The 13,454-nt window shown below is 38.1% G+C and overlaps 1 protein-coding gene across 3 annotated transcripts in view; it reads left to right on the top strand.

The window, feature by feature from the left end:
• Positions 1-13,454, top strand: part of ZCRB1 (zinc finger CCHC-type and RNA binding motif containing 1) — a 44,241-nt gene that overhangs the window by 13,398 nt on the left and 17,389 nt on the right. For all 3 annotated transcript variants that reach the window (XM_015811807.1, XM_015811808.1, XM_015811809.1), the window contains 4 exons: positions 1,752-1,863; positions 1,939-2,046; positions 2,308-2,420; positions 2,524-2,596. In XM_015811807.1, the coding sequence (XP_015667293.1) occupies positions 1,752-1,863; positions 1,939-2,046; positions 2,308-2,420; positions 2,524-2,596 (406 nt within the window). The remainder of the gene's footprint in view (positions 1-1,751; positions 1,864-1,938; positions 2,047-2,307; positions 2,421-2,523; positions 2,597-13,454) is intronic.

The raw sequence follows: 13,454 nt of genomic DNA on the forward strand, positions 1-13,454 counted from the left end.
GCCAGCAAACTCGCCTGACCTGAACCCCATAGAGAATCTATGGGGCATTGCCAAGAGAAAGATGAGAGACATGAGACCGAACAATGCAGAAGAGCTGAAGGCCGCTATTGAAGCATCCTGGTCTTCCATAACACCTCAGCAGTGCCACAGGCTGATAGCTTCCATGCCATGCCGCATTGAGGCAGTAATTGCTGCAAAAAGGGGCCCAAACCAAGTACTGAGTACATATGCATGCTTATACTTTTCAGAGGTCCGATATTGTTCTATGTACAATCCTTGTTTTATTGATTGCATGTAATATTCTAATTTTCTGAGATTGTGGATTTGGAGTTTTCATGAGCTGTAAGCCATAATCATCACAGTTATGACACATCACGGCTTGAACTATCTTGCTTTGCATGTAATGAGTCTATCTCATATATTAGGTTCACCTTTTAAGTTGCATTACTGAAATAAATGAACTTTTGCACGATATTCTAATTTTTCGAGTTTCACCTGTATATCTGGTCTTGGTCACTTTACATTTTAAGCTCTTCCTTGCATAGCAGGAATGCAAAACCTTTGGCACTTCATAAATGGTTAACGTATCTCCTAGCAGCCCAGCTAGCATGGTCAGTGAAAAGGGATATTGAGAGTTGCACTTCACCAATATCTGTACAGTCAAAGTTTCTCTATAGCTTGGCTTTGGATATTTAGGAACAATTGTTCTTATAACTAAACTATTTTTTTGGTTCCTGAAATAAATAAGCTTAGAGAAGATTGTTGCCCAAATTTTCTATACTACTGAGGAAGCATTTGATAGAGCCATCCTTTTAGAGGTTTTGGGGGAAATGATCAGATACTATGTCCATAATATAAATTGTATTCTTTTCACCCATATCAATTCTAAAATCGAAATCCAGATAATAGATTATTCTGTCTGTCTATCTATGACTTTAAATAGGCCTACAACTGTCACAAGTAGCAATCACATCCTGAACTACATTGAATAATTGAATGCTGAAGTTTCTCAAATCCAAAATACTTGGAGTGCCAAGTATCTTCAAGAACAAAGGTGTAATATCAGGCAATAAACAGGCTGATTTTTTTTATCAATAGAATCTCATTCCTATTACATTCCAGCAACGCCAGATTTAAACAAGTGGAATAAGAATTTGTCAAGCAGATTTAATGATTTTTATAAGCACTACTATTATGGATTTTTATTTTAATCTTATTTGAAAGGAAAATCTGAAAGAACATGTTTTTATGAGAAAGGATAATGGCACACACCACTCCAGGCATGTCAAACTGTCGGGCCGTGGGCCGGATGCATCATACTGAAAACGCGCCCACTCCATTGCCAGCAATGGGGGAAAAGTTGCAATACGTCGCGAGTTTGACATGCCTGCCCTATTCTGACAATTTACTTGTTGATCTTAGTCTCATGCAAACATTTGTAATATGGAGTTTCACAAATAACTCATGAATGTAATTGATTTATTGTCAGGTCTCTGTTTTTAGAAACACTTTTCCTATATCATGATTCTCAATAAAGGCTATTTTGAGTTTACTGTAGTAACCTTTTCTCTACTATCCTTTATTTGAAATGATTTGAATGTCATGAGTAGCTTTTATGCTGTGTTTACTTTGATAGCTGCCCTTTTGCTGGAATTTGAAATGAATGAGACTAATTTAGGCAACCTGAATAACAATAAGGCTTGCCTCTCTGTGTCTTAATAGTATGTGAACATATCAGTATTTTTTTCTAGAGTTACAATTATGAAAGACAAAGACACACGAAGAAGTAAAGGAGTTGCATTTATTTTGTTCTTGGATAAAGAGTCAGCACAGAACTGTTCTCGGGCACTTAATAATAAACAAGTAAGTGACAAGGATATATTATGAAGTAACTTTTGAGATATTCTGAATGCTAAAATTGTGTTTGGTTTTTTTTAGCTGTTTGGAAGAGTAATAAAAGCAAGTATCGCTATTGATAATGGAAGAGCTGCAGAATTCATCCGAAGGAGAAATTACTATGACAAGTCAAAATGTTATGAATGTGGAGTGAGTAAATGTTGATGTCCCAACAAGATATCTGTTTTTGTCATGTTCTTATGCTAATGCCATCCACTGAAACCATATACTTGGGTTATGAATTCGTACAGTCAGTTCAGATAACTTTTTAAACTACATACAATGCTACATTTTCTAAGAGTAATTATAAATGAATACAAATCTACTATTTACAAGGTAAATTTATGAAGAAATAAAAAGTAATATTCTTCATCTGCTAGCCTTGTTCAATAGTATTTCTTTTCTCTTAAGGAAATAGGACATTTAAGTTATGCATGTCCTAAAAACATGCTAGGAGAGCGTGAACCTCCCAAAAAGAAAGACAAAAAGAAAAGAAAGAAAGTAATTGAACCAGAAGAAGAAATGTGAGTAAAATATGTACAACACATACTCCTATTCTCATTTACTGATTTAAATGCCTACTCTATACAATATATGTGGGTTTTTCTGTTTCCTTTGTGCTATTAGAGAAGAAGAAGAAAGTGAAGATGAGGGTGAAGATCCTGCACTTGATAGTCTCAGTCAAGCTATAGCTTTCCAGGTACTAAAATATTTAATGAATCATTCACCTCAGAACTTGCAGTTAATGATTGTTCTAATTTCTTTTTTTCGTATAATAATTACTAAGATTCTCATAGGTTTTACTCATTCAGCTGAATGTATCTCTGCATATACAGTATATTATGATTTGTAACATGGTTTCTAAGAGAATGAATGAACTTTTATAAATACGGCCTTTCTCCTCTCAGGCCACCAATTGGTATACATTGTTATTTGCTTCTATCTAAAGCTGAATTAAGCATATTTAGTTTTCCCCTTTGGTTTTAAACAATGGCAATTAATTAAAAATAGCATGATTTAATTAGGGTTTTTGGAACATAGCTTCATATAGTATTTTGGGAAATACAGTATGATCAAAATATAACTGCAATATTAATTATTTATGAATTAAGATAGTAAATCAGTATCTCTAAACTGTTCATGATTTTCAGAGGTGGGAACATGACTGAAAGACAACCTACCTTCTATTTGGGAGGGGGAACTATTTTTGGTATAAGCTTTATTGATTCTGAATTATGGCAGAATATTTATTTCTTAGTTTTGAGTTTATTATTTAATAAGCAGGTTGATTTAATTATCAAATAGTAGAGTCATGGTTAAACATACAGACTAGATTCATTTATCAGAAGAATATATGAACATACTATGCATGAACAGTATATATGAATACATATGAACATATCCTGTGCACACATGAACATATCCATGTGTTGTGTGATTAAGGAATGAGCACATATGAACATACTGTATATCACAAGGATACATGAACATACATCAGAAGGAACTACATTGACTAGGGTATGGTTTTTTTCTTGATTGTTTTCGTCTGGTATTAATCCCTCCTTAGGAGCATGGTGGCTTGCATGGTTAGGATGCTGGGTTGACAAGCAACAAGTTTGTGTTCGACACCTGAGTGCTATCATGGAGCGAGGTGATCTCCTGTCCTTTGTCCAGTTCATGCTGGGGGCATGAAAGGAACCCCCAACTGGGTGTCCCCTGGGCAACAATGTCAGCAGCTAATCCTTTCAACCTGGAAGCGCCTTGGTGCCTCCAACACAAGTGCAGTGAGGATCCTTGCTTATCTGGCTGTTGGCTGCAGGAAAGGATGTGTTGTGGTCTGTCTGTTTCCTTAGCCTTTTTATTGTCTCTTTTGAATGGCATGTAAATGTGGTTTATTGTGTCTATTGATGGCTGATATGTCAAGAGTGCCAAACTTCTAGGAATTCCCTAGCTTTTGGGAATATAGCTTAGTCTGGTATGCTCAATTTCCCAGCTGAGTCTATCCATGTGTTGTGACACTAAGGAATTTTGATTGTGTCTTCTGACTGCTGGTTGGTGCTCATGGATATGTTCTAATGTTTCATCTTTCTTGTCTTTATTACACAGTGACTATTACAGTCCTTATAATGTATGTTGTAGGTAAGTCCTGTTCTTGGGCTACTGGGTCTTTTGGTTTACTTATGTTTTGGAGGGCTTTAGTTATTTTGTATGTTATGGTGATGCTGTATGTTTATAATTGTTTGTTGTTTCTGAGATATTTTGATGTGTGGCAGTGTTATCCTTTTCATAGCCAGTGTTGGTAGTGCTATAGTAGGTTGAGGGGTCAGGCTTTTTTCTTTTTAATAAAGTTGAATGGGTATCCATTTTGTTGGAAGATGAAAAGGCAGTCTTTTTCCTTTTTTGGGTTGCTGGAGTGCATTTGGGATCATTTGAATAATGTTTTTACACAGTTCTTCTTGTGAGGTTTGGTTGTTACTTTAATAATGGAGCAGTTGGATAGTATGGGGTGTTTTAAATAGAGTTGTATTTCTAATTTGTTGCCATTTCTTCTGATCAGAATGTCAAGGAAGAGTGGTGTGTTGTTGTTTTAAGTTCCTTGATTAAGTTATTTTCTGCTTGATTATTGTCTGATGTTAATCCTTGCTTATCTGGCTTTTGACTACAGGTAGTCCTCAATTTATAACTAAAATTGAGCTCAAATTTGAATCACTACAGTTGTTAAATTAATAACATGGTTATTATGTGAATCTGGTTTCCCCATTGACTTTGCTTGTCAGAAGGTTGTAAACGATGATCACATGGCTCCAGGACACTGCAACATAAATGTGAGTCAGTTGTCAAGTATCCGAATATAAATATAAATTATGTGACCGGGGGATGCTGCAATAGTCATAAAAATGATCTTCACTTTTTTCAGTACTGTTGTAATGTCTAACGATCACTAAATGAACTATTGTAAGTCGAGGAGTACCTGTCCTAGAGAGAATGAGTTTTGATCTTTTTGTTTCCTTCTTAGCTTTTTTATTGGTTTTTTTGAATGGTATGTAAATGTAGTTTATCCCTATGTATGTATTGATGGCGTATTTGTCTGAGTGTCAAGGTTTCAGGAATTCCCTAGTGGTTTTTGGATTTAGCTTGGTCTAGGATGCAGTTTTCCAGCTGAAGCTATGGTTGAATCTGTCAATGTGTTGTGAGATTAAGCAGTATTATGTTGTATATATATATTCATAGTACAGGTAAATGTACACACAAACATGAATACACACACATCTATTTTCATGTATGTGTGATTAGTAAAGAGATTAAGGATTAACATGAGAGGCAGTTAAGCAGAAAATAATACCGTATCAAGGAACTACTGAGATAAACAAGCAAACAATCAAGCAGGAAACAGTATCTTAATTAAGGAACTATCCAAAAGAAAAACTACCGTATTTTCCGGCGTATAAGACGACTTTCTAAACCCTGAAAATCTTCTCAAAAGTCGGGGGTCGTCTTATACGCTCAGTCGTCTTATACACCGGAAAATACGGGTATTCTATTTTATTCCTTTATATAAGCTGAGGATGCAATGGGGGCGGCGGCCGGGAGCCGCTGCCTCCCGTCCTGCTCCCCCTCCCTGGACGCGATGGGGGCGGCGGCCGGGAGCTGTTGCCTCCCGTCCTGCTCCCCCTCCCTGTCCGTTCAGCTGAGGACACGATGGGGGCGGCAGCCGGGAGCCGCTGCCTCCCGTCCTGCTCCCCCTCACCACCCATTCGGCTGAGGACACGGCGGCCAGGCTGGGGGTGGCGTGGACTCCCGACGATGCTGCAGTGGCCGCTGCCGTGCCGCCGCCACTAGAGCCGCTGCCTCCCGTCCTGCTCCCCCTCCCCGCCCGTTCGGCGCCGTCTGCCTTTCATTCTCTCTCTCTCTCCTAACCTGGAGCGAGAGGGAGAGAGAGAAAGAGAGAAAGAGGAAAGAAAGAGAAGAGAAAGAGGAAAGAGAAAGAGAAGAGAGAGAGAGAAAGAGGAAAGAGAAAGAGAGAGAGGAAAGAGAAAGAGGAAAGAAAGAGAAGAGAAAGAGGAAAGAGAAAGAGAAGAGAGAGAGAAAGAGGAAAGAGAAAGAGGAAAGAAAGAGAAGAGAAAGAGAGGAAAGAGGGAAAGAAAGAGGAAAGAGAAAGAGAGGAAAGAGAAAGAGAAAGAGAGGAAAGAGAGAAAGTTAGAGGAAAGAGAAAGGAAGAGAAAGAGACAGAAAGAGAGGAAAGAGAGAGAGAGAAAGTTAGAGGAAAGAGAGAAAGAGAAAGAGAAGAGAGAGGAAAGAGAGAAAGAGGAAAGAGAAAGAGGAAAGAGAGAAAGAAGAGAGAGGAAAGAGGAAAGAGAGATAAAGAGGGGGAGAGGAAAGAGAAAAAGAGGAAAGGGAGAGGAGAGGAAAGAGAGAAAGAGGAAAGAGAGAAAGAAAGAGGGGGGAGAGGAAAGAGAGAAAATGAGGAAAGAAAAAAGATTGAGAAAAGAGAAGAAAGAGAGAAAGGAAAGAGAAAGAGAGGAAAGAAAGAGGAAAGAGAGGAAAGAGAAAGAGAGGAAAGAGAAAGAGGAAAGAGAGAGACAGAGAAAGAGAGAGGAAAGAAAGTTAGAGGAAAGAGAGAAAGAGGAAAGAGAAAGAAAGAGAGAGAGGAAAGAAAGGAAAGAGAGAGAGGAAAGAGATAGAGAGACTCTTTTGACATCTAAAATGAAGATAACACTGCATATATCCTTTTTTACCTTTATTTTATATATATACACACAAACATACACACACACACACACACATATCATAAAGGTAAAAAAGGATATATGCAGTCTTATCTTCATTTTAGATATCAAAAGGGTTTTGCTGCTCCCAGTGTTTTGTTTTCGGTGGGAAATGTGTCCAAGTGGCTCTTTGAGTGTTTTGGGTTGCCTACCCCTGATATAGCCCAAACTCTATATTTTAACTGGAAAAGTTGGGGGTTGACTTATACGCCCAGTCATCTTATACGCCGGAAAATACGGTACATCCCACCATCAGTAGCAGGGCAAGCAAATCCCACCCATCACTCATATTATTTAAACTGGTAAGGAAATGTTTGCAAGCAAACAACCAAGAGAGCATTAAGGATTCCACAGTTCAACCCTGAGCTAGCTATATTCTCTTCTATTGATATTATATATTACACTAGATAAGAAGTGTAGATCTTCCTTTCCTTATCCTTATCATTTTCTATAAAGGATGATTCAAAGCATCTTGTATTACTGTGTGGTTTGGATATATTATTATTTTGGAGAGAAAGGCTGTGCAGAGATTGGTGAGAACGGCAGAAAAATTATTAGATGTTCACTTCTATTCAAGACACGGCATATAAGCGCTGCTTGACCAGGGTCCGCAATATTGTCAGGGATGTTACACATCTTCTCCATGACCAATTTTCTTTGTTAACTTCTGGGAGGAAGCTTCATGGTATCCAAAGCAGAACAACTAGATTCTGTAATAACTTTGTACCATATAGTATCAACCTTGTTAACTCTCAAGACTCTTTTTTCCTTTGACTCCATGGATGTTAGAGAAAAGGTACTTTTACTAGAAATACTGAGTGCAGCGTGAACAAGGCATGCTCTGAAGGAAAACTGTGTGAAAATCGTATATTGAAAGCAATCCCCAATGTCCAAAACCTTCCCCCTGGCCAGAGCAGTCCAATCCAGTCCTGGTCCGATGTTTTGAGAACCTGGTGCCTCAGGCACCATTGTAAATTCCCTTCCTAGGGCTGGTGTCTTGAGGGCAGGCGGATGGCTCTGTTTGGCATTTCTGGTTCCTGTTAGGTAATTAGGTGGGATTTGGCATGCATGGTTAATTGGGGTATTTCTGGTAGAAAGACCGTAGGACTTTCGCAGCTCGAATGTAGTGTCCATCAACCCATTAGGACTGCAAGTCGGGGAAAGGCTTCCATGCAATTAAGTATTGCACTTTGCCTTTGTATTTTTGAAAGTCCAAAATATCCCTTACCTCAAAGTGTTGCTCTCCCTCTATAAAAATAGGGATGGGTGGCGAGGGAGATTGCTGATGGAGGGGAGAGGTGAATTCTGGTTTTAGTAAGCTAAAGTGAAAGACGGTGGCTTCTCTTCAGGTTTTTTGGCAGTTCTAGTTGCAACGTAACTGGGTTTATAATTTTGATAATAGAAAATGGGCCTATGTATTTGGGGCCCAGTTTTTGGACGGTTGGGTGGACTGTATATACTTTGTGGAAAGGTATACTCTGGTGCCTACTTTAAACTCTTTTGGCTTTGTGCATTTTTTATTGGCTTGCCGCTTGTAAGCTTCCCACTCGTCTTCCAATGCTTTGCGTGCTACCAGCCATGTGATTTGCAATTGTTGTATCCACTCCATTTGCGAAGGGGTTTGGGGCTTCTCCAGGGGTAGCTTGGAGATCGCTATAAAATCCTGACCTGATGCTACCTTAAAAAGAATAAACCCAGTGCTCCTATGTGTGGAATTATTTGTATGCCACCTCTGCAAACAGCAAAAGATCTGTCCAATTGTCCTGTTGATAATTAATGTAGCACCTGAGGTAATGTTCCAGCACCGAGTTGACTCTCTCATACACACCCCATTTGTTTGGGGATGGTGAGAGGAGCTTAGGCCCTGAGCAGTTCCCATCAATTTCAAAAATTTGCGCCAAAACCATGAATTGTACCCCCAATCTGAAATGATGTGATCAGGGACACCATGGAGCCTATAAATGTGTTGCACAAACAATTTGGCCAAGGTGCGGGATGATGGGATCTTAGGGCATGGGATGAAATGGACTTGTTTTGAGAACAAGTCTGTAATTACCCAAATCATGGTATTTCCTGCACTGTCAGGTAATTCTGCTATAAAGTCCATAGAAATTTCTTTCCAAGGTGCATGGGGATTTGCTGTTGGCTGCAGCAATCCCATGGGTTTTCCTGGTTGTCTCTTAGCCAAAACACACATGGGACAGCTAGCCACCACATAGCTCTCAATTTCTTTTTTGAGGGACAACCACCAAAATTGCCGTTTGACCAGATGTAAGGTTTTTACCAAGCTAAAATGCCCTGCTGCCTTTGAGTCATGGCAAGTCTGTAGAACAAGAGTTCGCAGGGGACAGGTATGTATAGTTTTGCCCCCACCCAGGCTAGCCCATCCCTCATGGTGCACTCCTCTTTATGGGTTATCAACCATTCATTGTCTGTTAAAGCAGTTTTCAGTTTGCCTATCACTTTGCAGGGAATGCCCGGTTTGGCTTACCTCTGGCCTCTTGTGGTTACTGCTGCTGCCAATTGGTTTGATGGGATGACTAGTCAAATGATTTTGGGTCTGGCATTGTTGTATTTAATTAGTTAGGACAAGGCATCTGCCAAGAAATTATTTCCCCTGGGATGTAACATAGGCTAAAATTAAAGCAGTTGAAGTATTTCACCCAGTGGACTTGCTTAGAGGATAGTTTCCATGGGAGTTTTAAGACTTCCAAGTTCTTACAATCTGTCCAGACTTCAAATGGGTATTTAGACCCCTCTAGGAAATGTAACCAGGTAGCATTGGACTGCATAAGCCTCCTTCTCCCATACTGCCCACTTCCGTTCTGTATCGGTTAATTTCTTGGAGGTATAGGCATAGGGTTGAAGGATCCCCTGGGGGTTTTCCTGTAGCAATACAGCCACCACAGCTACATCTCTAGCATCCGCTTGATCACAAAAGGGGCATCTGGATTTGGGTGCCTTAGCATGGGCTCCGCTACGAACAGCCATTTAAGTTTTTTGAATGCTGCCTGACATTGCATAGTCCACTTTAAGGATTAACCAGGTTTGGGCTTACTCTTCCTTTGTCTTTAATAAATTCATGATAGGTAGGGCGATTTGAGCAAAAGAGAATAAATTGCCGGTAAAAGTTTGCAAACCCCAGGAAGCTCTGAAGTTGCTTCCTTGTGCAAGGAGGGCCCACTCTAGTGCCACTTTAACCGTTTCAAGGTCCGTTTCTACTCCCTTGTGGGAGATTCAATACCCCAGGTACTTGATTTTATCCTGGTGAAACTCGTATTTTGAGAGCTTAACATATAGCTCAGCTGCTCACAATTTCTTTAACACGGCTTGCATGAGCTTCACCTGCTCAGCTCTCATTTCAGTGTAGATCAGAATGTCATCTAAATATACAAGCACCCCTTTGTACAGGTGTTAATGTAGGACTTCATTAATCAGTTGCATGAACACAGCAGGGGGCCTTGTAGGCCAAATTGAAGCACTCTGAATTGGAAATACCCTAGAGGACAGTTGAACTCCATCTTCCACTCATCCCCTTCCTTAATCCTGACACGGTAATAGGCTTCACGTAAGTCCAATTTTGTAAAGATTTTTCCCTTGGCTAGATGGGCTAACATGTTCTTTTTTTAAAAAAAAATATTTTATTGAGTTTACATGCATAAAGAAAAAATAGGAACAATACGGGTATGGTAAGGGAAGGGGATGGGGGGAAGGGAATAGGGGATTTAGGATAAAATAAGGATAGGTAAAATCACATATTTTAACAAACAAGCTACTGACCGGATCATAATAATGAGTAAGTATCATACTCAACCATTTTTAAAATAAGCTTAACTATAGCCATATTGCTAACAATTAATAAACAAATAAATTCATCTATTTAAATAAACATGAATAATAAAATCTCAAGAAGTCATGACTATCAACATTAACGGATAAAAATCACTAAATGACTAAAAATAAAGATGTTATCAACCTATAAATTATAACTCGGTTAAAAATCAATAATCTATTCTAAAATATTAAGTCCTTTTCAAATTCTAACGTGTCTGTAACCATTGATAAAAATTTTCCCAAGTTTTAAAATAAACTGAGTCATCTTTTTCTTTCATCTCCAATGTTAATCTATCTATTTCTGCACACTCTAACATTTTAGTAATTATAGCCTGGTCAGATGGTAGATTTTCATTTTTCCAAAATTGGGCAAATACTATCCTCGCAGCTGTTAAAACATGCAGTATCAAATAATCATTCTCTTTACCATAATTAGGTCTTAATATTCCTAACAAAAACAATTCCGGTTTAAATTCTATCTGTATTTTCATCATCTTTTCCAACCATCTATGAATCTTAGACCAGTATTTCTTAGCATTAGGGCATATCCACCAGGCATGATATTATACTCTTAAAAGAAATACCTTCTAAGATTTTAAGAGGAAGAAAGGATTTTACTTTTTTGGCTCAGGAGTTAAAGAAGCGGCAGATGCCTTTTAGATGGGAGATTCCTTTTGGTATTGTGGTAAATTATACAGGGACCCGATACAGATTAAATACGGTTCAAAAGCTAAAGATTTTTATTTATCGGTCCTGAAAGCTGATTTATCATCATCATCGACATCTAAAGCAAAGGAAGATTTGATGGAGCAACTTGTTGTGGAATTGCCTGGGGCTATGTCATCATCTGTAGGAGATCTTCAGAATCAACAAAAGTTGGGAGTGAACTCAAAGGAGCAAAGAATGACCCGTGCCGCTTATAGGCGTAAAGAGAAAGAGCAACAAAAAGAATCTGTATCCATAACATATTCACCGACCTCGGAGCCAGTGGGAGGGGCGAGGCCAAAGAGATCTGTAATGATAGATCTGCAGGGAATGCTCAATAAGCTCCACAAGCCAAAGGATGGTTAAGCTGATGACGTTGAACGTGAATGGTTTGATTTTACTACAGAAAAGGAAGAAAATATTTTATTATTTGAAATAATATAAAAATGATATTATATGCTTGCAAGAAACTTATACTACTTTGAAAGATCCAAAACATTTGATCAACTCGAGATTGGGATTTTATTTTATTTCTCCAGCTTTGAAGAAGAAGGCATTGGCCTATATGTACTAACAACAATAAAAACAATTTTATAGGTTTCTGCATAAGAAAATAATTCAATTGGACTATGTTGGGTGATCGGAATGGTGTTGTTGATCCAATGAAAGATTAGAAGACTTCTTTGAAAGTATTGACTCAAGAGTGAAGAAAGTGAAGGAAAAACTCAAGTGTAAAATTTAAGAGAAAAATTTTTATAAGATGTTTTATAGATGGTATTTAGATGTAATAGATTATATTTAGAGAAAGTATGGAATGAATAAATGTCATATAGTTTTTGAGTAGATATTATTGTTTTAGATTAGAGTTAAAGTATGTAAATATTGATTGTATTATATTTGTTTAGTTTAATTGTTATTTAGATATGGGATGGGATGTGTTTTAACCCTGTATTTGGTTCTGGGAAATCCAGGGGGGGAGGGGGGAAAGGGGGGAGGGGAGAAGGGGATTAGGAGAATTATAAAAATTGATGTATTTATATATTATAGGTAAATAATGGAATTGTATTAAAAAGAGGAGATGCTCGGCTGGTACCCCAAACTGCACTCGATGAGGCGGTTGAGAAGGGAGATGGGATGTAGGAGGTGGAAAGGAGGAAAGAGGAGAGGTTGTGGGTTTAGGGAGAGGAAGGAAGAGGAAGGTGAATGAGGGTGGAGGCAAGGCGGGGCCTGCCGAGCGTCTCCGAAAATGTATTAATGTATTATTATTATTATTTTTGTTTGTGTAAGTAAATGCATCATACTTGTGTTTATTTGTTGTTTAACTTCAAAGATTAATAAAAAAGTTAATTAAAAAAAATGATAGTTAAAAATATGACTGAAGAGCAAAAAAAGAGTTGGAGGGAAAGATAAATATGCAGATTACAAAAAAATAAGATATTTGGGAATCCAATTGACAGCGAGATGCATCACTCTGAAAGAAGACAATTATGATAAATTAATGGTGCAAATTAGGTCTAATTTGGGAAATTGGGGGAAACTACAGTTATCTTTAATGGGTAGGATAGCCACCATTAAAATGAATGTTCTTCCGAAAATGTTGTTTCTATTTCAATGCATACCAATTTGGCTTAAAAAGGATTTTTTTACAAATTTGGATAGACTTATTTCAAAATTCATATGGCAGGGAAACGACCAAGAATCAGATTAAAACTATTACAAGGTGCTAGAGAAAGAGGAGGATTTGGCCTACCAGACTGGACAAAGTATTATCAGGCAGCAGCGTTGGTCTGGCTATGTGAGTGGATGCATCTCAAAAATACAAGATTATTAGCACTAGAAGGTCATGATCTACAGACAGGGTGGCATGCTACTTTTTGGGAAGAAAGACATTTAGTCCAACACTTCCGGAAGCATTATATTAGGAGAGCACTATTGGATATCTGGAAAAAAATAAAAAGAAATAATTATAGGAAAATCCCCAACTGGGTGTCTACATTAGAAATGTATACACATCTAAATTTGATAAAATGTGGGGGTGCTGTCACCTATAAAGGTATCTTGAATGAGAAAGGAGAATTAAAAGCGAGAAATACCTTAAAGGAAGAAGGAATTGATCTGGAATGGTGGGCGTATCTTCAAATTCAATCCAAATTTAATAAAGACAAAAAGGAACGGGGCATAAAGCAAGATTCTTCAGAATTAGATAAAATCTTATTTAGCAGGGAAGGCAAGACTATAAGTAAATTATATCGA

The sequence above is a fragment of the Protobothrops mucrosquamatus genome, unplaced genomic scaffold (assembly GCF_001527695.2).
Source record: "Protobothrops mucrosquamatus isolate PMUCROS unplaced genomic scaffold, P.Mucros_1.0 scaffold49, whole genome shotgun sequence".
NCBI classification, from domain to species: Eukaryota; Metazoa; Chordata; class Lepidosauria; order Squamata; family Viperidae; genus Protobothrops; species Protobothrops mucrosquamatus.